The 27,623-nt window shown below is 42.2% G+C and overlaps 1 protein-coding gene across 1 annotated transcript in view; it reads right to left on the bottom strand.

The window, feature by feature from the left end:
• NUDT3 (nudix hydrolase 3) overlaps positions 1 to 26,670 on the bottom strand; it is a 120,196-nt gene extending 93,526 nt beyond the window's left edge. The window contains exon 1 of the mRNA XM_044255047.1: positions 26,383 to 26,670. Within this exon, the coding sequence (XP_044110982.1) occupies positions 26,383 to 26,481 (99 nt within the window). The 5' untranslated portion in view covers positions 26,482 to 26,670. The remainder of the gene's footprint in view (positions 1 to 26,382) is intronic.
• Positions 26,671 to 27,623: the final 953 nt, after the last annotated feature.

Below are 27,623 nucleotides of genomic sequence, written 5' to 3'. Positions count from 1 at the left end.
GTGGTTACTAGCAGAAGTCTTAAAGTGGTACCCTATATTGTCAATTAATCATATGTATGGTTCCGAGGTGGCACTGACAAATGTTTAAATAAGCTGTTCAATTTGTCTGTGCCAGCCTCCAGGATCAGAGCCCTTAAGAAAGCTGTTCATGGGGGCGCCTGGGTGGCTCAGTGGGTTAAAGCCTCTGCCTTCGGCTCGGGTCATGAACTCAGGGTCCTGGGATGGAGCCCCACATTGGGCTCTCTGCTCAGCAGGGAGCCTGCTTCCCTCTCTCTCTCTGCCTGCCTCTGCCTACTTGTGATCTCTGTCTGTCAAATAAATAAATAAAAATCTTAAAAAAAAAAAAAAAAAGCTGTTCATATCTATCGTTCCAAAGAACTAATCTGATGTCAGAGGCATTGTACAACTTGTCCGCCAATCTTTTAAAATGTGTATTTTTTTTTAAGTAGGCTTATAAATAAATTTTTAAAAGGGTGGAGGTGACTAGGTGGCTCAGTTGGTTAAGTGTCTGACTCTTGATTTCCGCTCAGGTCATGATTTCAGGGTTGTGAGATCGAGCCCCATGCTGCGCTCTGTTGTCAGCGGGAGTCTGCTTCTCTCCCTCATTCATACCCTGTCCCTCTGCCCCTCCCCCACCTCTCTCCCACTCTCTTCTCTCTCTCCCTAAAACAAATAAATCTTAAAAAAAAAAAAAAAAAAATTAAAGGAGGCTCTATGCCCAATGTGGGGCTTGAACTCACAACCCTGAGATCAAGAGTTGCACACTTCAACTGAGCCAGCCAGGAACAACATGTAGAGATTTTTTGATCAGTCTACTTCTTTAGCTTTCAGCTTATTGCCTACAGGTGGAGTCAGGTGACAGCTTCAAGTTCTTCTGCACTCTTAGTGAGAAGCTTTGCCTGTACACAAAAGTTTTCCAGGTATGTCTAAGCCATATGCCAAGCAATCCTCAGGATAACTGTCAGTTCACCATACAGTGCAAACTCTGCAGCGCGGGCTGTCATCTTCCTGCACGCAACCAAGGCAATTACCATTCTCAAAAAACTCCTGCATCGTTAATCCAGGATGCAAAAGAAACATGTTAAGGGCACTGAAACCCAACCTACAGCAACATAAGACTTGTGACACGCAGGGAGAGAAAGGTGACAGCTGATCCGCCTGATCCTTTCTGAAGGGACATGCAAAGAATAAGAGGTGTCCATAAATCCTGGAGCTGGCCACATTGCAACAAAACCTCTCCACGTCACAGTGAGAAAACGGCCAGTCACCTATGTGTTGTCTTTTCACACTTGATTTTAGCCAAAAAGCCGAGAAGCGATGGGTGTTGTCTTTTCAAACATACACACAAAATAACACCAGTTTACAGCTGCATTTGCAAATACAAAAACCATGACCATATACTATTACATGCTAAGGATCCCGAGCAAAGAAAGAATTGCAAAAGCATGAATGATGCAGGGTTGGTTTTTGTTTCGTTTTGTTGCTTCTCCTAAAGTTAACTGTTTATAGGCTTTCATTATATACTTTAATAATGAAAATGAATCTGGGTTTCACACAGGAGAGTAACTATTAAGCAATACACTTTCAAATGTGTAATAAATCACTCTGATTAAGCAAAGTCCTTAAACAGTTCAAGGAATGGATGACTTGACAAAAATGTGATCTATGGGATCTGCTTTTCCTTCACTAGAAAGCAACTGGCCACTGATTTTACAGCTCTGTATTGTGTATCAAAGTTCAAAAACACATTTTATGTAACTAATGGCTATTGTTTTCACTAGTGCTATCAGCATATAAAACAGACTTGATATAATCAACTGTTTTTGCCCTTCCATTTTCCAGTTGATAAAGTTTTCCAAAACCTTTGTATATTATTTACAAGAATTGTGAAGTATAATACAACCATTAAAACAAGGATAACTTTAAGATACAACTTGACTGAAAAAGTTAAACCTTTTGAACACAAATAAAATACCATACACTAATCAGCTAGTACATTTAAAAAAAATGTTCCTTGGGGGAAAAAAAAATTCCTTGATATGAAAGGTAAGATATAAGAGACTTAAATAAACTCAAAGAAATGTAAGTATATCTCATTTAGTGAGAATATGCAGCCAAAATGGAAGCTCTGCAACAGTTAATTCTAGAATTCACTTACGATACTCAGATGTGAAATTCACACACTACCTATTTCTTCTTATAGCAGACTGCCCTTCTGTGGCTTCTTTGCCATTCCACATTACCCTTAATTACCTCACCCTCACTCTTTTTTGTTTTGCTGAGAATACTGACTCAATCTAAAAAGAATATCCACATTTTCACGTCTACATCTACTTACTGCCTGCATCCATGCCCATAAACCCTGCCTCTCCTTCCAGTCCTACAGAGGCAGTCTCTGCGGCTCCCAATGACAATCAATCCCTCCATCTGTCCATCTGTGCGCAGGATCTTCTCTCCATCCTTCTTAAAGACATTGCTCCAGCAATGCTCCTCCTCTCTTCTGCATCGTAACATTTTACCTCTTTATCAGATTAGATCATTTCCATCAGCACAAAACATGCTGTACTTCTCCCTTCTTAAGAAGAGATAAAACAAAACCCTCTCTTGACTCCATTTCCCCTCCTTTTATCTACTGTTCTTCCGTATAGCAAAATTATTCAGTAAAATTGTCTGTAACTACAGTATATATTCTTTTCCCACTCAGTCCTGAACCCACTGCAAACAGAATTTCTCCCCCTTATCAAAGTCACCCATCACCTTCTTGTTGCTGCATCTAATGGTCAACTGAGTCTTCATCCACTTGACCCATCAGTAGCCCCTGTCATGGTACAGTCACTCTGTGTTGAATCAACCTTTCCTTAGCTTCCAGGACACACATCTTCTGACTTTCTTGCTCCCTTGCTTACTACTCTTTGCTTACCTCCCCCATCTCTAAATCATGCAGTGTTGCAGAGCTTAGTCCTCAAGGTGTCTTCTCTTCTATACCTACTCATTCTATTTGTGATTCTGTCCAGGATTGTGGCTTAAAATACCACTGATAGGCTGACAAGTTCCAAATTTATACCTCCAGCCCATTCCTCTCCCCTGAACACCATTTTCTATATATAGCTGGTCCTTCCTCTGTCCCAAACCTGCTCCTTCAGTACTTTTCTTCATCACAGAGAAATGGCAGCTCTACCCTTCCAGTTACTCTGGTCAAAACCAGTAAGGCCACCCATGACCTGACTCACATCTTACACTAGACCAATCAACAAAAACCTACCTTCATATATTACCTAATTTTGACCTCCTATCACTTCCACTGCCACCATTACAAAGACCTTGACTAAATGAGGTTGTATCTTATAAAGTTCCTAACACAGTGCCTGGCACAAAAAGCACTTGACTAATAACAATGCCCTTTCTTCACCAGTTTCACGTCAGGCTACAGTCAGAATCACTTAGAAACAGCAGTTCTCGGGGTGCCTGGGTGGCTCAGGGTTAAAGCCTCTGCCTTCAGTTCAGGTCATGGTCTCGGTCGGGGTCTTGGGATCGGGCCTCACATTGGGCAGGGAGCCTGCTTCCCCAATATCTCTGCCTGTTTCTCTGCCTACTTGTGATCTCTGTTTGTCAAATAAATAAATAAAATCTAAAACAAAACAAAACAAAACAAAACAAAACAAAAAGAAACAGCAGTTCTCAAAGATTCCTGGGGGACCACAGGCCCCTGAGGGGCCAATACTATTTTCGGATTAATATTATGATGTTACCTGCCCTTTATACTCCTATTCTCTCCTGTGTGTACAGTGGAGTTTTCCAGAGGCTACGTGGCAGGCTAACGATGCCATCACTCCGATCGTTAATGGAATGTGTGCTTGTATAGTCTTGTTTTATCTAGAATTTTCTAAGATAACAATAGCTTTAGAGTACAAATATGTTTTTCAGAGACTAATTCAGTTTGATCTCCATTCTGTGCTCTTACCAGCTATTATCATTTACACCTTCTATAAATTCCTTAACCTGAATATTGCCCTACATATCATTAATTAAGAATTCTGAAGCTTTGCTTATGCCTCCACAAAAACACGAGCAGTACATTTTGTGGTCTTGTTTTACAATGTACTTTTCAAATTTTCATATTTTCCTAAATTTTTAAACTGTCTCTAAAACTGTTCCTTTAACATTTCATGACTTCAACAACATTTTATTCTCCGATAAAAGAAAATGTGTAACTTTTTTATATTTAAGGATGGATCATTTCTTTAAAAAGGAAAGATCAGAAGATTTGACTTCTCAACCCATAGTTGCACCATCCATGTCTAAAGATGCTGAAAATGATGAAACTGACCACATCAGTGAGTTGTCGGATTCATGAAAGGGAGGAGTCTACTCCAAGGAAACTGGGTAAAACTGTAAATGAGAAACAAAAATATGATGGCAGCCACCTTACCCTTAACTTTATGGGTGTTAATAATTTACCTTATTATGTCTTATGCAACAAGATATTTGCTCAAACTCACAATCCTGAGTTCAAGAGTCCCATGATCTACTTACTGAGTGAGCCACACAGGTGCCCCAACAAGGTATTTTCTTTCTTGAGCTTCATTTTTTTTTTTTTAAATTTCCTTAAGTAATCTCTACACCCAACATGGGGCTTGAATTCAAGACCCTGAGATCAAGGGTCATGTGCTCTACTGACTAAGCCAGCCAGATGCCCCTCCAGTAAGAAAGTATCTTCTAATATTATTATTGAGGTATCATTCTGAGATAAATCATTCACAGTTTAAAAAAAAAGAATTGAATATTTTATACACCATGATCAAGTGGGATTTATTCTAGAGATGTGAAGAGAGTTCAACATTCACATATCAAGGCAATACACTACCCATTAACAAAATAAAAAATAAGAATCATATAATCATCTCAATAGATACAAAAAAGGGAACTTAACAAAATTAAACATCAATTCATAATAAAAACTCTCAACAGAGTGGGTAAAAAGAGAATGTACCTCAACATAATAAAGGCCATATATGACAAGCCCACAGTTAATATCATACTCAAAGGTGAAAAACTGAAAGCTATTCCTCCAAAATTAGGAACAGAACAAAGATGTCCACTCTTGCCACTTTTATTCAACACAGTACTGGAAGTCCTAGCCAAAGCACCGAGGCAAGAAAAAGAAATAAAAGGCATCCAAGTTGGAAAGGAAAAAGTAAAACTTGCACTATTTGCAGATAACATGATTTTATATATAAGAAAATCTTAAAGATTCCACCAAAGTTAGAATTAATAAAGTTGAAGCTGCAGAATACAAACCTCATATACAAAAGTATCACTTGCATTTCTATACTCCAACAATAAACTATCAGAAAAAGAAATTAAGAAAAAAATTCCATGTCCAATTGCATCAAAAAGAATAAAATACCTAGGAATAAATTTAACCAAGGAGGTGAAAGATATGTACACTGAAAATTATAAGACATGCATGAAAGAAACTGAAGACACAAATAAATGGTTATTCCATGCTCATGGACAGAAGAATTAATATATTTTTTTAAGATTTTATTTATTTATTTGTCAGAGACGGGGAGAGAATGAGCGAGCACAGGCAGACAGAGAGGCAGGCAGAGGCAGAGGGAGAATCAGGCTTCCCGCTGAGCAAGAAGCCCGATGTGGGACTCGATCCCAGGACCCTGGGATCATGACCTGAGCCGAAGGCAGCCGCTTAAGCAACTGAGCCACCCAGGTGTCCCTAGAAGAATTAATATTGTTAAAATGCTCCATACTACACAAAGCAATGTATGAATTCAATGCATTCCCTTCCAATATTCTAAATGATATTTTTCACAAAAATAAAACAACACTCCTAAAATCTCCATGGAACCACAAAAGACCCTGAATAGCCAGAGCAATCTTAGGAAGAATAAATCATGCTTCCAATCCCAAACTGTATTACCAAGCTATAGTAATCGAAACAGAATGGCAGTGGCATCAAAACAGATACATAGATCAATAGGACAGAACAGAGGGTTCAGAAATGAGCCCATGCATTTATGGTCAGTTAATTTATGACAAAGGAGTCAAAAATCTGTTAACAGGGAAAGGACAGTCTCTTCAATAAATGGTGCTGGAAAGGGGCTCCTGGGTGGCTCAGTGGATTAAAGCCTCTGCCTTCAGCTCAGGTCAGGATCCCAGGGTCCTGGGATTGAGCCCTGTGTCAGGTTTCTTGCTCAGTGGGGAACCTGCTTCTCCCTCTCCTACTGCCCCTGCTTATACGCTTTCTCTCTTTCAAATAAATAAAAAATCTTAAAAAAAAAAATTGGCAGAAGAACCACAGAAACATTTTTTCAAAGATGGCATACAAATGACCAACAGGTACATACAAAGATTCTCAACATCATTAATTGTCAGAGAAATGCAAATCAAAACTACAATGAGAGATCACTTCACAACTGTCAGAATGGCTATCATTAAAATGACAAGAGATCAGAAGTGTTGGATGTGTAAAAAAATGGAACCTTTGTAAGCTGCTGCTGAGAATGTAAACTGGTTCAGACGCTACGGAAAACAATATGGAAGTTTCTCAAAAAATTAAAAATAGAACTATCATATGATCTGGCAATCTATACTTCTAGGTATATATCCCAAGGAAACAAAATCACTATCTCAAAGAGGTATCTGCATGCCCATGTTCACTGAAGCATTGTTGACAACAGCCAATATGTGGGAACAACCTAAGTGTCAATCAGATGGATGAATGGATAAAGAAAATGTGACACACACACAGAAGAATATTATTTAGCCGAAGAAAGGGGAAACTCTACCACTTGCGACAACATGGATGGACCCTGAAGTCACTGTACTTTTTTAAATAAATCAAAAACAAACACTATATGATCTCGCTTACATGTAGAACCTAAAAAAACCTGGCTGGCAAAAACAGAGAACAGACAGGTGGAGGCTGGCAGAGGAGGGTGAACAAAGTCAAAAGCTACAAACTTTCAGTTACAAGATAAGTAAGTTCTGGGGTCATAAAATACAGCATGGTGACTATAGTTGATAATACTCTATTGAATAGTTATTTCAAAGTCGCTAAGAAAATAAGTCTTCAAAGTCCTCAATACCAGGTAAAGAAAAAAAAAAAAGATTTGCAACTATGTCACAATGGAGAAACCAGACAGATTTCACCCTAACCAACCAACCAAGGTTAACATCAACAGTAATAAGATACACTGACATAGATATACCTTCTGATATGATGCACTGATGCATCACTTCTATGACACTACTGCCAAAAATGCATCCTCAATCTAATCATGCAAAACCATGAGACCCAAATTAAGGAACATTCTACTAAATAATTCACTACACATTCTGTGAGACTCGATTTTCTTGGGATACTTCAAAACGTTATCAAAAGACACAGAATCTGTACTAAATAGCACATAAGAGCCCAGCTATCAATTATCTAAGGATATTTGGAGATTTGTAAATTTAGGAGATTTGTAAATCTAGGAGATTTGTAAAAAGTGTAAAATACCGCCACTCTTTTCACTAAATCTCATACTTGCTTCTTATTAAGAGCACTGGGGGAAGAGGACAGTAAATGGTTAAGATGGTTGGGGGTCATATTTTTTTACAAAATGTGTACTTCATGAGACCAGAGAAAGATAAAACAATAATTACCGTGGTTCCAATATTACCTTCTTATGTGATTTAACAACATCACTCACAACAACAGAAACATTTAAGTAAATGCCTTCACCTACTCAATGCGCACACAGCCATTAAAATGTTCATGCTGAGAGTTCAGATTAGGAAAAAAAAGTTTATGTGAAAAACCAGTTTATAAAATTGTATTTAAATCACTCACAATGTTGTAAAAACTAAAAACCATAATGAACAAAGAATTTCCTCCATTTGTTTGGGAAGAAATGATTTGGAGATATTTATCCTCCCAACAATTGTGAACCTGCTGTGCATGAAGCACCGTGCAGGCACCAGGAAAGGTGAACTAAGTAAGCAGGGGAGACACATTAGAACTCTGGTAACTTACAATCCAGTAGGCTCAAAAGAGGGGATGTTTTCCAAATTCACTACAGTGAGCATGAAAGAGCTTTACAATGCAAGGAAGACTAATAAAACTGCCTTCAGAAAAAAGTCTCTGGCATTCAAACTCTGCCCAAAATATCCATGTTTCTGATAAATTCGGCTTTCTACCCACGACACACATGTGCTGGCTCTGGGATGCGTGATCAGCTGCAGCCAACAGTGACAGTAAGCAAAGGATGCTGCTAAAGTCAGTATAGATTATCCTTCTATAATTGTAACATTCCACCTGCTTTGTTTTGTTTTGTTTTCAATGCTGGTGCTGGGAATCAACTTTAGAAATGTATTTTTTATTCAAATTTCTTCATTTCCACTTATTTAACTCCTTCTTGTGGATCTGTTAGGGGAAAGAAAAATTGTGTTCTTTTCTACACAATTATTTTTCTACAAAAAATTATGTTCTTTTCCTGGGTAAGCACTATTTTAAAATACCAGAAATAGCACAGGAGACAGATGTGAACACCTTTTTGGTTTCAGTACCCTTATATCACTGAAATGGCTGGATAGATTTTGTCTAAAGTTACCTCCAGGTTTATAAATTTCAAGATTCTATAACCTCAGGTCTTACCTCCCTCCATAAAGCCCTTTCAAAGTACACTCACACTGCCCCACTTACTGCATTTAAATCCTTTTTAAAGTTTACTCCATTAAATTCTTTTCCACTTCCTATGTTTTTAAATCCTATCCTATACTCAAGTCTTTCTTTTGCAGTTGTGGTAGGCCATTATGATTAGGACCTGATGTGATTTTTTAAAAAAAGATTTTATTTATTTATTTGACAGAGAGAGAGAGAGCGGGCGCAGGAACACAAGCATGGGGAGTGGGAGAGGGAGAAGCAGGCTTCCCACCTAGCAGGGAGCCGGATTCGGGGATCAATCCCAGGACCCTGGGATCATGACCCAAGCCTAAGGCAGATGCCTACTGACTGAGCCACCCAGGCACCCCTGATTTTTTTTTAAGGTCTGTATAATTTCTACTAAGGTAGTGGCAACAAACTTCTACTCACCCTTTCAATACCCAGATTTTTTAAAAAAGATTTTATTTATTCATTTGCCAAAGAGTGAGAGAGAGAGAGAGAGAGAGAGAGAATGAGCACAGGCAGACAGAGTGGCAGGCAGAGGCAGAGGGAGAAGCAGGCTCCCTGCCAAGCAAGGAGCCCGATGTGGGACTTGATCCCAAGATGCTGGGATCATGACCTGAGCCGAAGGTCATGGCTCAACCAACTGAGCCACCCAGGCGTCCCTCAATACCCAGATTTACTCCTTTCTCCCTATTTCCAACTTTCCAATTCAGCATTAGTCACTCCGTTTCCTAAGCATTCTGGACGGGGTTCTGTACAACACTTCTCACCGCACAGCAATTATTTGTTGACCACTGGGATTCCTTCAGTGGTTCCTGTCTTAGCAACAGTGGATAACAATTCTTGGGTACTCAATAGGTACCTGAGAAGGACTTTATCTTCCCTCATTCAAGTTTTACAGAATTGCACAAATTAGGTGCCATTTCCTCCCACTTTACAGATGAAAAAACTGACTCTTGGTCAATTTCCTACTCCTCTAACCTTATGTAATGCTCCTGAATCAGTCCCCAAACTTGAAACATTTCTGGTTTCCTTTCCTCTCTCCAGCTCCTACATGCAAAGGGACAGGGAAATATAGAAAATGTACAAACTATAAATTCTACCCTCTCCTGAAGATGGAGTTTAAGTTTCCAGAGTTCTATAACAGTCTTTCCTGGGGCACCTGGGTGGCTTAGTCATTCAACGTCTGCCTTCAGTTCAGGTCATGTTCCTAGGGTCTTGGGATAGAGCCCCACTCCCCGCAGAGCAGGGAACCTGCTTCTCCCTCTCCCACTCCCCCTACTTGTGTTCCCTCTCTTGCTGTCTTTCTCTGTCAAATAAGTTAGTAAAATCTTCCAAAAAAAAAAAGAAAATGAGGGGCGGAGCACTAAAGAGCTGGCTCAGTCCATGGAGCATGCAACCCTTGATCTCAGGGTCATAAGTTCAAGCCCCATGCTGGGCGCAGAGATTACTTAAAAATTTTTTTAAAAATTTTTGCCAAATACATTTTTTATCTGGTCCTTGACATCCACGCAGCTTAAAATATTTAAAAATTCACGCATTCTCAAATATTCTTTAGGACAATTCTAACAAGAGAAACTACAAGCATCAAGGGTAGAGAGGAAAGACGATGCTTACCAGAATGTCATAAAAATAACAGCATTCAGGCCAGTGTTAGTTACACTTGCTCTGATTTGACTGGATTATTCTTTGGCCTTTGGATCAATTTTACAAACTCAAGCAAGAAGAAATTTTTACCATAAAAAAAGGAAAAATTTTAAAGCCTCCATCAGGAATAAAATGAAAAAGTTCTCCCATGGAAAAAAACAGAGATGCCTGTGTGGCTCAGTCAGTTAAGCATCTACCTTCAGCTCAGGTCATGATCTCAGGGTCCTGGGATCAAGCCCCAACTTAGGGAGCCTCCTTCTCCCTCTTTCTTCGCCCCTCCCCCCAACCCATGCTCATGCTCTCTCTCTCTCTCTCTCTCTCTCTCGCGCTGACTCTCTATCTCAAATAAATAAATAAACAAATAAATAAAATATTTAATTAAAGAAAAAGAAATTAATAAAAACTTGGACTCGGAACATATACATTTCTTCTGGTACACTGCATTAGTGAGGATGTTACCTTAACAACTACCCAGGGGTGCATCAGACAGCGTTCTTGGGTTGAAAGAAACGGGAACCAAGTCTGGCCATCTGTAGCCAAAAGGAATGTACTGAAAGAAACAGCAAAGGCTCAGAATACTAGAGTGGCAGGGACTAAAATGCCAGGCTTATTGGAAGATGGGCCCACACCATGGCACACTAGGGCTGGCAGCAAAAGCCTGGATCTAAAGCATAAACATCTGGTAGCACACAGCCACTGGCCTTCCCCCACTCCCCGCCTTGCCCACCCAGCCTCCTCAGGACGGAAAGCACTGAGCCATGGACTATGGAGCCGGAGTCCTAGAGCCACACAGACACACAAGAGAAGGGAGTTGGCACACTGGCTCGTTCAGTTCTTGGGATGGCAGAGTGGGCCCGTACTCCTACCCAAAGGATGATTTCTCCAAAAAAGAAAAGAATGCTCTGAGGAAAGGAGCTGACCAGAGACCCTAGAAATAATAAGCACTTATCCCTCTTCTCAAAGACAGGCACCCTCTTGCAAAGTCACTCACAGGATGACTTTACATTCTATTCTCTGATTTTCTGCCAGAAAAATCAATCGTTTGGTACACTCTACATCCCTGCACCAAGGCCCACAAACTCTTCTCCAAAGGCTCTAATGGGCATGCTACTGCCTCGGCTGCCTTTGGCATCTTTGCCCAGTCTGACCACAGCAGACCCTCCCGCAAGTCCCTTGATCAAGTCCCCTGCCAAGTCCTTCCCAGACACACACCTTATTAAACCAAAGAATTCATCTCCCCACTTCTTTCTCCCACAGCACTGTATTTCTAGTTTAAAAACTTAAGTTTTATTATAAAATCAAGCTATGGGGATTATTTTAAAATTCAAGGTGTTAAAATAAATCAGTTTTCTTTTATGCTTTAAAGTATTTACTTAGGCATGCCATAAAGTACAAAATTTTAATTGTACAAAGTATTAATATCATGAAATAAAAAGAAAGTTCAATTTTGAAGGATTTTCCTGGTTCCAGGGTCAGCTCCAAGGTTCCAAACTGGTAGGATTCTCTGTTGAGCATCTTATTTTCAAGTCCTTGGGGATGAGAAGTGTCTTTATTCCTCTCCCAGACACTGGTTGGATTGGACCCTCTTAATTTCTCTTTCTCCCAAGTACAGATTTGGGACAGAGAGGGGGGAGGCAGGCTGAGGACAAGAGCTTTCTTTATCCAGAGAAAGGCTTCTCTTTCTCTTTTCTCTGTCAGGCTTGGATATTTGCCTAAATGATGGTAGGTGCTCCATAAATGACGATCTGAGGAAAGGAGAAGGAAAGATGGTGGACCGCTTAAAGCGCCATGCTCTTACGAACAGGGCCCACCATCACCAAGTACTCTGCTCTGTCCGGTACCTCTCCAAACATTAAAACGGTCATAAAGGGCGCCTGGGTGGCTCAGTGGGTTAAGCCACTGCCTCCGGCTCAGGTCATGATCTCAGGGTCCTGGGATCGAGTCCCGCATCGGGCTCTCTGCTCAGCAGGGAGCCTGCTTCCTCCTCTCTCTCTCTGCCTGCCTCTCTGCCTACTTGTGATCTCTGTCAAATAAATAAATAAAATCTTTAAAAAAAAAAAAACGGTCATAAAATATGAAACCACAGTCCCACTGAAGTACTCTGTTTTAAGACCTTCTACTTCAAATACCACATTGTATGGCAACTGCTGGTTTGCCATCTATCTCCACTGCCAGACTGTAAGCAACGTCAAAGCAGGGGCTGTGTCTGCCTCGTCTACTGGAATGCAGCACAGCACCCACTGCTCAAGAAGCACAAACTGATTTAACTAACAAATGCAAACAGGGGCTCATAGATTCCCATAACCTTCTTCCCACCACAGCTCACTACAAGCCCTGTTGCAATGAAGTCAGAAATTGCCTTTTTCTTAGCTTTATATTTACAAAGCCAACACCAAATGTTAAGTTGTGCCAGGCACTGGACTAAGCATTCTATACATTAAGTGATTTCATTTAGTCTTCCAGCAATACAATGAAATAGGGGGGCATAATACTTACTTGTATTATTGTTACAAGTAAGAAAATGAGGGGAAGAGATGTAATTTGCTCCGGATCACCAGACTAGTGAGTGTAAGAGCCAGGCTCCACCCCAGCTGTGCCTGACTCCAGGACCTAATCTCTTAGACACTATGGATATGGAAACTCAAACTCCTCTCTAACGGGCTTAGGCAAGGGGCACAAGTGTGAGAAATCAGTCAGAATCTTCTGACACTGACTCGTTATATGTCCAAAGGGAAGAGGCAGGAATATTTTCATCTCCACAAAGAAATACACTTTCCCTACTTTTCTTGGAATTTACAAGGGTACAAGAAATACTTGACCTTTCTCTTCACTCTGTCTTCAAAAGGCAGTAACACCTCAGCCACCAGAATAAATGTTAGCTGTCACTAGGCCTCGATATCAAGGGGACCCCAGGGAGTGGTAAGGACTATGGCCCACTGAAGAGAGGTGGGCAGTCCAAAGAGTGGCCACTACTTAGCTGTGGCCACAATCATAATTTAAGAAAGGCTGGCCCAGATATTCTGATTTTTCAAAAGAAACCTAGAGACCAGCTTCCTTATTTAAAATTTTCAAATTAAAATGTTGGCAACTAATTTTTAAAAACTGTTTAATCATCCTGCATCCCAAACACAGCCATGAACCATCGGCATGTGGTCCTCACAACACTTCAGGGCAAACAGGTTTCCAAAGGCCTCTGGCATTCTGTGAGGTCACCTACCTGGCCCAATGCCCTACACCTGGAATCTTCTCTGTCAGCTACCCAATTCTAACCAAGACATCTAGATGTGGCCCTACACACTTCATAAAACCGTCCCTGACACTCCAGCTCATCTTCACAGACTCCTCCAAATTCCCAGAAACACTCCTCTCCATCACTTCTTTAATTAGCTTACATTTTACATTCTACACACATCCTGCCAACAGCTCACAGCTCCTCAGGAGCTCACATTCTGTTCTACACATCTTAACCTCCTCAGTTTGGAGTGTTCTTTATAAATACGACAACTAAAAAAAAAATCCTTTTTGAAAAAAAAAAATTAACTCATGATCTGGTAGGATGACCCCAAGCTATGTCCTCTCGAAACAGCTGTTCAATCTTTGAAAATACCATAGGAATATAATTATTACACACAAAAACCCTCTGGATTGCTTTTCTAATTCATTTTACCAATAAAATCTAAAAGTTTCATCTTATTATTATTAAAGCCAGTCTACCCAAACTGCAAAAACAATCGGTGCCGCAGTGAGAAGTGTAAAAGCCCCAAGTCAGGGCTCAGCACAGCTACTAGTAAGGGATGACTGAACAGAGGTCTAACAACCAAGTTACGGTTTCTTCCTGCAAAGAGGAAGAAAATGAAACATTAAGTAATTAAAGTTCCAGTTACTCAAAATATATTAATTCAACCTACTCAGACACACGAAGTGTTCTATAAAAGTACCTATCTTCTCTTAAAGAAGTTTTCTAGGATTTTTTTTAAAAGACTTTATTTATTTATTCGACAAAGAGAAAGATCACAAGTAGGCTGAGAGGCAGGCAGAGCGAAGAGTGGGAAGCAGGCTCCCTGCTGAGCAGAGAGGCTCGATCCCAGGACCCTGAGATCATAACCTGAGCCGAAGGCGGAGGCTTAACCCACTGAGCCACCCAGGCGCCCAGTTTTCTAAATATTGAAAGGGGGAAAAAAAATCACTATCCTTCCTCTTTTTTTTGGGTGATCTCTATGCCCCTACACCCAACATGGGGCTCAAACTCACAACCCCAAGATCAAGAATAGTATGCTCTACTGACTCAGCCAGGCAGGCGCCCCTCCAGACAGTTCTTAACAAGGACTTTACTGTTCTATGAACAAAGAGATCAACTAAGTGTATACAAAGAAAGTCTATTTAAGGGATCATTTCTTTTTTATGTTAATAATAGTCTTGTCTTCTCTATAAATTTGTTTCTACTTGTTTTAGATTTAAGTTTTTAATGTTTTTGTAATAATTTTCATTACATGGAGTAGAAATTCACTCTCTTTATCTCCTTTGGAAATGCCACAAAATACACAGAAATAAACACAAAATAAACGTGCAAAATCACGTTTTATGATAATCAAGTAATTAAGCCCTTTCGAAATAGTTGCTGAATCTTTGAAAATACCATAGGAATATAATCTCGAAAAAGTTAACACTACATCAAAATCCAATGATATTGGCTAACTGAACATATTAAAACATAAATAAGTAAAACATAATAAAAATATGAAAATTAAAAACAAAAAAACCTCAAATACTTATTAAAAGAATCATGATGTTGTGGGGGAGAAAAAAAGAGTTAAAAAGTGTCCTAAACTGAGAATTTTTTAAAGTATATTTGAACAAAGCACACAAAGCATGATCTTACCTGCCTGGGATACATAACCAGATTTGCACACAGTCCACTTCTCATTAACTGTGCTAGGAAAGCAGCAGCAGCACACATGGTATGAACAATAAAATGTCAAAATCAGAAAAAAGAAACCCACTCATGTTTGCTTTGCAAATACTTTTGGTGCTTGCAATTGAATATAGTTATATCATTCTAGTAATTCTTTTCTATTTCAGAAATAAGGAGGCTGCACTGTGATGATCTTCTTCAGTCAAGTTTCCCATTCCCAGCTCTGTGTTGGCAGTTTGGGGGACTGGTGCGAAGAGATAGAAAAGAAGGTTAAGGCACAGTTTGTGAGAAGAAAAAATCCCTGTTTTCTTCCTTCGTGAAAAGGGAAAAACCCAGTTCTTCCCTACTCTGTTTCTTTCCTGAGAGTCACCTTCACTAGTCACAAAGCATACTTCACTTTTGATACTTCTGGTCACAAAATGTGTGGAGTTCCCCTACAACAAGCAGGTCTCTGCAACACCAGCTGGGTGTCCACAATTAACTTGATTCAGGCACTGTGTCTGGGTGACATCTCTCTACCCAGAGATAGCATCAGATCCTGCAGGCTAAGAGCTCAGTCCCATAAGTCTGCCACAACCCTTTCCAATGCCAGTCACAAGCCCCCATTATCACCAATGCTTCTGAGCAACTAGCTACAGATGAGAGATCCCAACAACCCCCTCCATGGGTTCAATTAATTTGCCAGAGTGGCTCACAGAACTTAGAGAAACACTTCCTATGTTTACCAGTTTCTTAAAGAATGTGGTAAAGGATACAGATGAACAGCCAGATACACAGGGCAAGGGGCTTCTGGCTCCCACAGAGATAGGATATGGATGTGATTCACACCCTCCTGGTGTGAATATGTTCACCAACCTGGAAATTCTCCGAATCCTGTACTATTGGGAATTTTAGGGAGGCTTCATCACCCACACATGATAGATCACTAACTCCATTCTCAACACTTCTCCCTTCTCAAGGCAATGGGGGCAGGGCTAAAAATTCTAAGCTTCTAATCATGGCTTGCTTGATCTTTTTAATGACTGGCCTTCATGCAGGGGCCATCCAGGATCCCACCCAGAGTTGCCTCATTAGAACAAAAGACACTCCTATCACCCAGAAAATTACAAGGGTTTTAGGAGCTGGTTCAGGAATAGAGGACAAAGACCACTATTAGAATAAGAGATGTTCTTATCACTCAGGACATCACAAGAGTATTGGGAACTCCGTGCCAGGAACCAGGGGACAAAGACCAATACATGCCTTCTATTATCTCCCAGTCCCTCAGGAAGAGCTGAAAAGCCACAATTTCACTCAGAACTCTACCTACTCCCCATTCCACCGCTGGGGTCAAAAGCATATAGCTAAAGAAAACAGCTTCCTACCAGTATTAGGAAGGTTCTGCAGTTTAAAAAGCTCAACTCTGAGTACTCTAAACAACGCGAGTTTAGAAATCAGCAAGCCCAGTCTGACCCAGACAACTGCTAAGCTGCTTTTCAGGGGCTTGAAGGCCAGTTAGACAAGCAGCTTCCACATCACAGTACTTTCCTGATACACACAGCCCACTGCCAACACTAATTCTATACATGCACGCACGCATGCCCCCCCACACACACACCCCTCGACTCCCAGCATTTCCCCCATTCTAAAAGGATCCCTGGCACTTAAGGTAATCAACTGCCAGTAAAACTAGTAAGTGCTGAAAAACCACAGGCACTCAAGTGGCCTGGGTTCAAATATATTTCTAGGAAAAACTAGCAAACCTTTATTTTATTAAACAAAAATACCCCCCAATCTTTTATTTGCAATGCACCTCTGTATTATCTTTTATAAGCTAACTATCTGACTCTTTGTACCTTTTGAATTTTGTACTGTGTTCATGTACTACCTATTCAAAGTAGGCTTTCTGACTAAATTACCCTAAGAAAGTGTAAAGAAACTTAAAGGTCTTTGCTTTGGGTCCTTTCAGACTCATCTCTTAAAAAGATTACAAAACAGTACTTTCATCTCCACTTGGACATTTCTTTTTTCTTTTTTCTTTAAAAAAAATTTTATTTATTTATTTGACAGAGAGAAATCACAAGTAGATGGAGAGGCAGGCAGAGAGAGAGAGGGAAGCAGGCTCCCTGCCGAGCAGAGAGCCCGATGCGGGACTCAATCCCAGGACCCTGAGATCATGACCTGAGCCGAAGGCAGCGGCCTAACCCACTGAGCCACCCAGGCGCCCTCCACTTGGACATTTCTTAAATCCAACTTTTTCTAATCAACTGTCACCATCATGTCTACTCCTCACATAGTGGTTTCAGGGGATGTTACTGGTTTGTTTGCTGGGTTGCTAAAACTGATGGAGGCCGGACAAAGTAAAAGAGAACCAGGAAAACTGGGAAAGTAACGAAGCCCCACAATCAATGGTGGCCCCCCACCTCTCCAACATCTTCCACCACTCTCCTCCACTTGGCCTTCAGCCACTCTGGCCAGCTTCCTGCTTTTCTCCCTTGCCAAATTCATTCCCACTCAGGGCCTCCATATTACATGCTCTTCCCTCTGCCTCGCTGTTCAGAGACTACCTGACCCCAATTTGCCAACACCCCTACCACCACTTAGTTCCATCACACATTCACTTCCTGCCCAGCACCACCATTGCCCAAAATCATGAACTTCACTAATATTTTTGCTCATTTACTGTCTCTCTGCATCTGTTACCAGAAGCTTCACAGAAGCAAGAGCTTCCATTCCGCTTTGTTCACCACTGCATTCCAAGAACAGCGCCGGGCCCACAAGCAGGCCCCCGATAAAAGTTTGTACAATGAATGTGTAAACGAATGAATGACTTTAAGAATGAACATTCTGATCTGAGCTCAGGTCATGATCTCAGGATCATGAGCCTGAGGTAGGGTTCCACACTCACTGTGGAGTCTGCCTGGGATTCTCTCTCTCCCTCTATATCTCCCTCTGCTTGTGCTTGCAAGCACATGTGCGCTCTCTCTCTCTCTCTCTCAAAATACATAAAATCTTTAAAAAAAAAAAAAAAAGAACCTTTTTCCCTACTGAAAGGCTTAGTTAAGTTAGGCAGTGAGGGTTTCCAGAAGGCTGGGAAAAAGACTGAACATTCTTGAGGAAACTTCATGTCACTTTAAGACAGAAATTCTCAAACTGGATTCAAGAAAATCTTCCTGGGTGTCGAGAGGATGTTACTCAGCAAGCTGACTTTGGGTGCATATGTTTTTTACTAAACTTTAAGGTTTGGGGACTTTATTTCTAAATTCAATTCCTTATTCTTCTTTTATCCACATATTATCTTCTTTGCCTAGGACAGTGCCCTTGTCTGTTTCATACATTAACCACTGTAAATCAAATGCTTCAAGACTCAACACTCAAAATTTTACATCACGACTCTTTCACTCTGACCTAGATAAAGAACAAAATGATGATGACAAAAAATGTTATGACCACCCTATCAACCTTCTTTTGCAAAGTGATTACTCTACTACTAACTAAACTTTGGAATTCAGATTTGATATCCATTGTTGGCTATGAACCACTATCGACAAGTAATTAAAAAAGTACCTGCTACTGGATTGTAGTTTGCTGACCTGTTATTTACTTACTAATAAAAGGTTCCAGGCTATCAGCAAAATGAAAATCCTTTTTCCTCAGGCACTCCATCACTAGGGTTGAGGATCAGTACATTATATCAACAACCCAAAACAAATCTTGCAAGATGGCACAGACTCAAAAGTTAACACGTGAAAGAAAGGCTAAGAGCCCTATCATGGGAAGATCAACTGAAATTCAGAAAAAATTAACAACCCATTACTCATACACTGCCATGGGGCTGCTATTTAACATTATCAGATACCCTGTTACTAAGACATTGGAAAGAAGAGCTAGAAGACTTCCCTGACACATTTTTATCAAGCCCTTATTGGTAGACACTAGCATTCAGTGTATTTTGGGTATTTTTCAATTTCTCTACTAGACGGTAAGCTTCTTAAAAGCAGGGACAATGTGTGCATTCATTCATTCACACAGTCAACAAATTATATTGAGTATACACTATGTTCTAAGCACCAAGGATACAGGTACATAAAACAGACAAAAATCTCGAGCCTCATAAACTAGCTGCATTCTACTGAGAGGAAACAGAAGCAAACAAATGAGTACATAACATGTCTTGGTGGTCATGTGCTGCCCAGAAAGAAGCCCAGGAGACCCAGTGACAACAGACTGGTATTACTTTCTATAGCATTAAAGACCTATCTGATGAGGTGAAAACTAAGCCTTCAAAGACCTAAAGTAAGGGAGCAAGGTATGCAGATAATATGGGGGAGAAAGAGCACAGAGGCCAGGGAGGCTTCAAGAAAGGGATGAGTTAAGAGGAAGAGTGGTAAGAGATGAGGTCAGAGCCACGGCAGGGGACCCAAACACCCAGAGCCTCAGAGGTCATGATTAAGATGTTGGATTCACTGAGACAGAATACCACTGGAGCGGAGAAGTGACATGATCTGACATCTGTGTTAAAAGAATCACCCAGCAGCTGCGGCAGACAAGACTAGAGGAGCGAGGGCAGAAGCAGTTAGGAAGACCAGTAAGGAAGATTCCTAAGTAGTCCACGCAATAGGCAATAATGGGTTAGGCTAGAAGAACACAGTAGAGGTTGATGGGAGAAGGTTAGGCAGGATCTGCTGTCAGATTAGATGTGAGTATGAGAAAGAGGGAAGTCAAGAATGGCTCGAAGGTTTCTAACCTGAGTAATTGGTAGCATGGAGATTTCCTTTACTGAAAGAGGCACAACTGTAGAAGCAGGTTTCTGCTGCTGTTTGGTTTTTGGTGGATGGAATCAAGAATTCAGTTTGGGTATTTTAAATCTGAGATCCAAATGGAAACACAGAGTAGACTACAGGATACTCAAGTCTTGATTTCAGAAGAAAAATTAGGGCTAAAAATAGACAGTTGAAAGTAATCACTATAAATACAGTATTTTTTTTTTAAGATTTTTAAGTATTTATTTATTTGAGAAAGAGTGAGGGAGAGAGAGAGCACACGAGCAGGAGCAGAGGGAGAGGGAGAAGCAGACTCCCCACTGAGAGGGAGCCGCATGCTGGGCTCTATCCCAAGGTCCTGGGATCATGACTTGTGCCAAAGGCAGACGCTCAACCAACTAAGCCACCCAGGAGCCCCTAAATATGGTATTTAAAGGTGGGACCGGATAAGGTCACCTACCCTATGGTGTGTGCTGGGGTGAGGGAGTAGTTCAAAGATTGTGTCCTTGTGCATTGCAATGAAAGTTTCAGGAAAACGAGGAGGAATACAATACTAAGAAGGAATAACCAGAAAAAAAGAAAGAACTAAAAAGATGTCCTAGAAGCAAGGTAAAGAAAGGAATGAAAGGAATGATGAGGTAACAAGGACTCAGGACCAGCCACTGGATTTGTTAACTTGTTATCTTGAAGACTGGCTCCAGCAGAATCATAGAAGAGTGCCTGACAGGAATGAATTCAAGAGAAATTGGAAGAGGGAAAGTGGACACAGTGAGTACAGAAAAATGTTTCTATGAAAGTGAAGAGAGAAATGGGATAGTAGCTGGAGGGAACATGGGGCAAGGGAGCATTTCTTTCTTTCTTTTTTTTTTTTTTTAATTTTATTTACTTATTTGACAGAGATCACAAGTAGGCAGAGAGGCAGGCAGAGAGAGAGGAAGGTAAGCAGGCTCCCTGCCGAGCAGAGACCCCGATGCAGGGCTTGATCCCAGGACCCCAGGATCATGACCCAAGCGGAAGGCAGAGGTTTAACCCACTGAACCACCCAGGCACCCCGGGAGCATTTATACTTCAGCCTGTTTGCCTTGGGAATGATAAAGTAGAGAAGGAAAGGCAATGAAGTAGGAAAAACAGGACACCCACAGGGAGTGAGGCTGCTGGGGAGGCTGGAGGGGCTGGACAGAGATACACAGGAGGTAGACAGCTTGACTTTATGAGGGACCAACAGATTTATTTACCTGTGTATTCCCAGGATCTTATACAGAGACTAGTCCATAATAGGGCTCTCAAAAAAATGAATAAACTAATGTACTCTTGAACAAGGACTCTTCATTTTTGTACTAAGCAATGAAGAAGAACAGAGACTGCTTCACACAAAGTAGATATGCAACACCATCATTTACTGAGAAATGAAAATCACCCAAGGGCAAAAAAAGGTTAGGGTAAAGTATGGAAAAGAAGAATGGAGGCTGCAGTATGATTTCAGACCAGAATTCCCATCTCAGGACATAGTCAGAAAAGGAGGTAATGGGAGAAATGCCTAACCGACTAACCAGCATTATTAGGTAGGCACAAGGGAAAGCACACATCCCCAGAAGCCTCCGGGAAAGACTGAGAGAAATGAGCATCAGAAACGTCCAATCAGATGACTGGATCACCATGACCTTACAGCAATGTAATGATACTGGACAATGACCAAGACGTGTTACCAAAAAACTTCCCAACCAGCCTGGGATCTACTGGAAGCTCTTCGTCATGGTTATCACCTCTGGGATTGCCACCTGCGCTTTTACTCCCCTCTCTAGAGCCCAGGGGATGGTGTGGTCTGCAGTGACGTCCTTCCACCTGCTCCTCAGGGGCATTTTTACTGACAAACACTCAGGCCACCAGAGTCTCTGCCCACTGAGGATCTTCCATGTCAATCATCTCCCCACCCAATCTCATGTGCTCAAGGAGCTGAGAAAAGGAGAAGCAGCGGTCCCTTGCCAAGAGATGGAAAAGCTCAACAAGCCAACCTAAGATTCTTAAGGACAATTTTGTCCTTTCTTTTTAAAGTAAGTTTTAATACACGGGGAAATCTGAGACGATCCTATCAGAACTCCATTTCTACCCTGAATAAAAACAGACCTTTTAGGCGCAGCTTTAACTTTCCCAAGCACTAAGCACTGTGAAATCACTTAGTGTACAGCCGGTGCCACTGGCCTTTCTAAAAGAGTATTTCACACTGCTAGACATTTCAGCCATCTAAAATGCCTGCCGCACTCCCTCATGCCACTTTGGGAGGATACAAGAGTACAAGCAAGCCCGCCTCTAGTATACTTCACTTCCTGTCATCACAGAGGCTCCAAAAAAGAGGGATGAAGGAAAATCTCGAATTGAAGTGCTTTCGGGGAGCCAAAGTTGAATAATACGACAAAGATGAGTGTCATACTACCCAACCTAGAACAGTAAAATCTTACTCAAGAAACCAGTTTCAGCCTTCTACACTGTTTACGATAAAATGTTAACTAGAAGACACGGCAGATTAAAAATATAAGTATATATTTATTTGCTAATCCTTATTTGTTGATCCAGGACCTTGTCTTGAGCATAGGTCTACTGGTGAACAGCGAGCTGTCTCTCATATACCACACCCATCATGCATGACCTATGTTTTCCAGTTCAGGGGTTGGGTTTTTTTTTTCCTTTTTTAAAGATTTATTCATTTGGGATGCCTGGGTGGCTCAGTGGGTTAAGCCTCTGCCTTCAGCTCAGGTCACAATCCTAGAGTCCTGGGATTGAGCCCTGCATGGGGCTCTCTGCTCAGCGGGGGCCCTGCTTCCCCCTTCCCCTCTGCCTCCCTCTCTGCCTCCTTGTGATCTCTCTCTCTTTCTCTGCCAAATAAATAAATAAAATCTTTTTTTTAAAAGATTTATTCATTTATTTGAGAGAGAGAAAGCATATTTGTGCACTTCGGCAAGCAGGGGGAGGCGCACAGAGAGAGGGAGGGAGAGAGACTCTCTAGCAGACTCCCTGCTGGATACATGGGGTTCAAACCCACAAACCCTGGATCACGACCTGAGCCTAAACCAAGAGGCAAAGGCTTAACCGAATGAGCCACCCACGTGCCCCTCCAATTCAGGTTTCTATAAAGAAAAACAAACACCTGACAACACTCACAAAGAGATCTATGTGCAGAGTCCTTCCAGACTTTTGAAACTCCCTCTTCATCTTTTGTAGTTTATCCATATCATTGAGCAATACTTTCTTTTACTGACTTGAAATTATCGAGTCATTCCAAAGCATTTAGGATACTTCTCACAGAACCGTTCTTTTTCAACTCAAATTTCACAGGCTTACATCATATTTAATTACACCACATAATTACAATAACAAGTATGGCAAACATAAAAACAGGAATAGAGACAACTGATTCTTTGTAAGCATGCGATTGATCCGGAGGCCTCATGGTTGGGAGATACATGGAATCCAGTGGCTCACAGAGCAACAAGGGCATTCAGTGTACCACGCTGGTTTAAGTGGAGGTTGGGTAAGACACTGTCTACTGTATATTAGTAGGTTCCAAGTATTGTAATAAACACCTTAGTTATCATGAATGTCCCAAACTTAAAGGTTTTAATTTATCAAAATGTCAGTAACAATTAGTAAAACTGTGAAGTGGAGGAATTTTCCTTTTGATTCTTACTTACTAACAGGAAAAGTAGCCTGAGATCTGAAGTAAAGGAAGCGCATTCTCTTCATGCTGTTGGGCCTATTCTTCTTTCTCCCTCTAGACTCTAAGCTCCCTATGTACCTGTCCCCTTTGTAACAGTATCTGAATAAACTGGCTCCATAACCTTGCTGAATATGTTCATACATCCTAACCTCAGGATTTCAGCTATCACTGCTGGCATCTAAATAAAATCTTCTGGGGCTGAAAAAACAGAATGTTAGGTTTAATTCCAGTCTATTATGTGCTAATATTTTCCGTCTCTTTCTCTTTACATTGTATGTATGTTTCCTGACACTGATAAATTCAATTTATTAACCAGGGTCCCTTTATACTTACATTACTATTGTATTCAAGCTAATAGTATTCTATAAACTATTCTATCTTGATTAAAGCCACTGGTTCCCATTAAAAAATAAAATTGGGTTGAATATCCTATTGAGTTTGAATTTCACATTCCCACAATGTGTGGCAGCTAATACTTCCAGTTTCTGGCACTTCTATTGAGAACATAAAAGTTCTCCCGGAACTAACAAATTACTTCCCTTCTAACACAATTATGTAATCTGAATTGAACGGCACCCTAGAGATTATTTTGTGGTCCAAAATCCCTCCCAATTAGGGGATCCCATCAAAAAGTACCCAACTTTTTTGGACAAGAAGGGATGTTTACCTTTAAATCCCACATTATAGAGGGCTACACCCATAGTAGGCTCTTAACACATACTTGTTAATTGAACTGAACAAGTCTAAAATGGGTGCATTTCATTAATCTTCTTGTTCTTTCTGGGCTTTAGCTATAACATCCACTGAATCTGTAATTAAAAATTTGCATGAATCTTCTGCTCATTAACCAATGTTCAAAAAGAAATTCAGCAGAGGAAACTCCACAATCAGTCAAACGTTTTAACATTAAGGCTGTTAATGTCAGTACATGATAAAACTAAAAGAAAATGGAAAATCAAGCCTTAGTTTGCTTATGATCTATGAAAAGTTTCCAATTTATCCGAAATACTCACATGTTCTCAATTCCTAGTCTGATTTTTTTTTTAACAAATGAAGTCTTGCATCATTCATACAACTAAATTATACACCCTTCTACTTATAATTGGGGTGCTCACAGGCTTAACCACAGTACTGTAGTAAGACATGTTATTATGCTAATTAATTTTCCCTCCAGTTAAAACAGACTGTGATCCCATCTGATTTCCCATAATATGATATGATAATGAAGAGAACAAAGCCTCTGGAGCAGTAAACAGCACCAACAATTTTATTTTACTCAAGTATGTATTCCAAAACTACATAATTCACAGCATGGCCCTGCTAAGCACCCCAATACAATACATCTGGTTTTGGGGGCTTTTACAATATATGACAGGACACAAAATATACATTTCCAAATTCCCTTTCCTTCTGTTTTGCTGAAAGGAAACAGACACAGACACACACAGAGACACACGCGCACTCTCTCTCTCTCACACACACACACACACACACACACACAGAGTCCCTCAATAGCACAATTACTGCTTTGCTAATTTTATTCAAGCAATAATTTAAAGTCCCACTTCCTCCTAAATATCTCTGGACAGCAACTCTTGGCAATCCATCTGCCTCTTTCATCACAGCTTCTTTTCATAACTAACGGGTCAAGTTCCTCTCCCCCCATTTCAACACGAGGCACTGTACTTGCAGCCCTGCCACGATAGCCCACTGCTGAATGCCAGAATATAGCATATTGAATTTCACTGTCCTTCATTGTTTCCAGTTTAACTGCCATTTTACCACCATGCACAGGAGAGAAACGCTTTCCCACAGGCATCTTATGAATTTCCAAAGCAGCTATTCTTTGTGGATTTACAAAAACGTTTGCCGTCCCTGAATTCCCTTTATCACCACAGAAACGGCTTTGGGAGGCTGAGATTTTTTTTTTTAAGTACCCCATGCAAAAAGAAACTGATTCTAAGCATTTCTATTTCGCTAGCAAATTTAATCCTAAAGGCCTTACTGTAGGGCAATGTCAGGGCAAAGATCTGTAACATTGCTTTTGGCCTTCCCAATTAAAATGAAATATTTTCAGGTCATAAAGATTATCTTATCAAATGTCCTTTCTTCCCAGCTACACCAGAAGGCTACCCAGAGCACTGTAAAATAAACAATTGGCTTTGGCGTTCGTACAACGCCCTAAATCTGCCTAAACCGCCCCCTCCTTAGGCTCACAGACACATAATCCCTCGGCAACCCCCAAACCTGCCAGTGAAGTGGACTATTTCTCTGGCACAAAGGGCCGGCCTGCGCCTCGTGCACGGCGGCCTCTGCACACATGTGCGGGCTGACAAGTGCGGAGCTGCCCTTCCTGGATCCGAAGCTGGAGGCCTGGCCCAAAGGCTACACACACTTCCCCACCCACCGCCTTCTCTCGGCGGCCACTGTCCCCTATGACAGGCGGTCGGCTCTGAAGCTCCCCCGGCCTGATCCGTGCAGTGCGGCCACGCTCGGACCCGCTTTCCCTCCGCCCACCGTCCTTTTTCCTTCCTCCTCTTCTTTGCCTCAAGAAATTCCGTCGGAACTTCATTCGGGCTGGGACGAGCGGCCCTGCCCGACCCCGGCACACCCTCCCCCAGCGGCCGCGCCCCCCGCGCCTCGCCCCGAGGCGACCGCCGACTCCGGCGACCCCCGGCACGCCCGGCCGGAGCCTCACCTCCTCCTCGCTCTCGCTGCGGAAACACAGGCACGCGGCCCGCTTCTTGTACCCGTCGCCGTCATAGGTGCGAGTCTGGTTCGACTTGAGCTTCATCATCCTCCGGGCCCGGGTGGGGGTGCTGTGCGGGTCGCGGGAGTGGAGGGTGGGGAGCCCGCTCCGGACGGCGGCGCGCGCGCGCGTCCCCGGCTCGGCCAAGGAAAGCAGGGAGGGAGAGCCGCTTCTCCGCTACACGGCTCGGCCGCTGGCCCGCCACGGCTGCCTCATTCCCCCCTGCCCAGGCCCCGCGCCGCCGCCGCCGTCACGGCTGCCGTCGCCGCTGCCGCCACGGCCGCCGCCCCCTCTGCCACCGCCACCCCCGACGACGACCGCGCCGCCATCTTGGGCGCGCTGCGTCAGCGGCGTAAAGCCGCGCGGGCCTGCGGGACGGCCGCGCGCTCGTAGCGCAGGCCGCGTCCGGGAATCGCACCCTCCCAGTCCGCGCGGCGTAAACGAGCGTCCGGAATGAAAGGGCCGTGCGAATGGAGGCGGCCGCAACGCCAGGAGCGTAGGGGTGGGGAAGGTGGGGCGCGCGCGGAGGAAGTCGGGGGAGAAAGGGTTGCCGGCGCAGGGTCGCCCCACTGGGCTGAGTCGTGACCCGAGAGGAGACCTGGCTATCCGGCCACGCGGTTTGTCGGAGGGTGGAGCAGGCGTTTGCCCAAGGTCACGCCGCGATTCCGCGGCCGGAGATGACCCAAGGTCAGGCCGCCCCTCCTTGGCCTTGCGGGTTCATCTGGGTGGGAGTGAAGAAGTGGGATGCGATTTAACGCTCTGGAGCGTGCAACCTGAGATAACTAGAATTAGGCACTGCACGGCTGCGGGAGTGAGGGGAACGGGGGGAGGGGCGTTGTGCACTTAGCATTGACATCCAGAAGCTCTGGAAGTCTTAACTGGCTGGGGCATTGACAGATGTTTCTCCTGCAATCCTGAGTGGTGCAAAAACAAGTGCTTCTTATTAGGGTAAACAAGAGGGCCAGAAAAGGAAGATACATAATGCAGATCAAAGAGCATCATCGTTTCTGGCAATCAACAAGGACTATATAGTGTGAATGTCAAACAGATTGCCCAGGGGAAAATACATAACCAGACGCCGTGGAGCAAGGAAAAATGGAATATAACCTGTTAATGTTCTCAGCAGACCAGACCAAACATAATACCATGCCCATTCCCTGCACGTGGTGTGTGTAGTTTGTCTGTGAGCT

Source organism: Neovison vison, chromosome 1 (assembly GCF_020171115.1).
Source record: "Neovison vison isolate M4711 chromosome 1, ASM_NN_V1, whole genome shotgun sequence".
Taxonomy (NCBI): domain Eukaryota; kingdom Metazoa; phylum Chordata; class Mammalia; order Carnivora; family Mustelidae; genus Neogale; species Neogale vison.
Note: the sequence above shows the minus strand (reverse complement) of the source record. Positions and strands in the feature narration are given on the sequence as shown.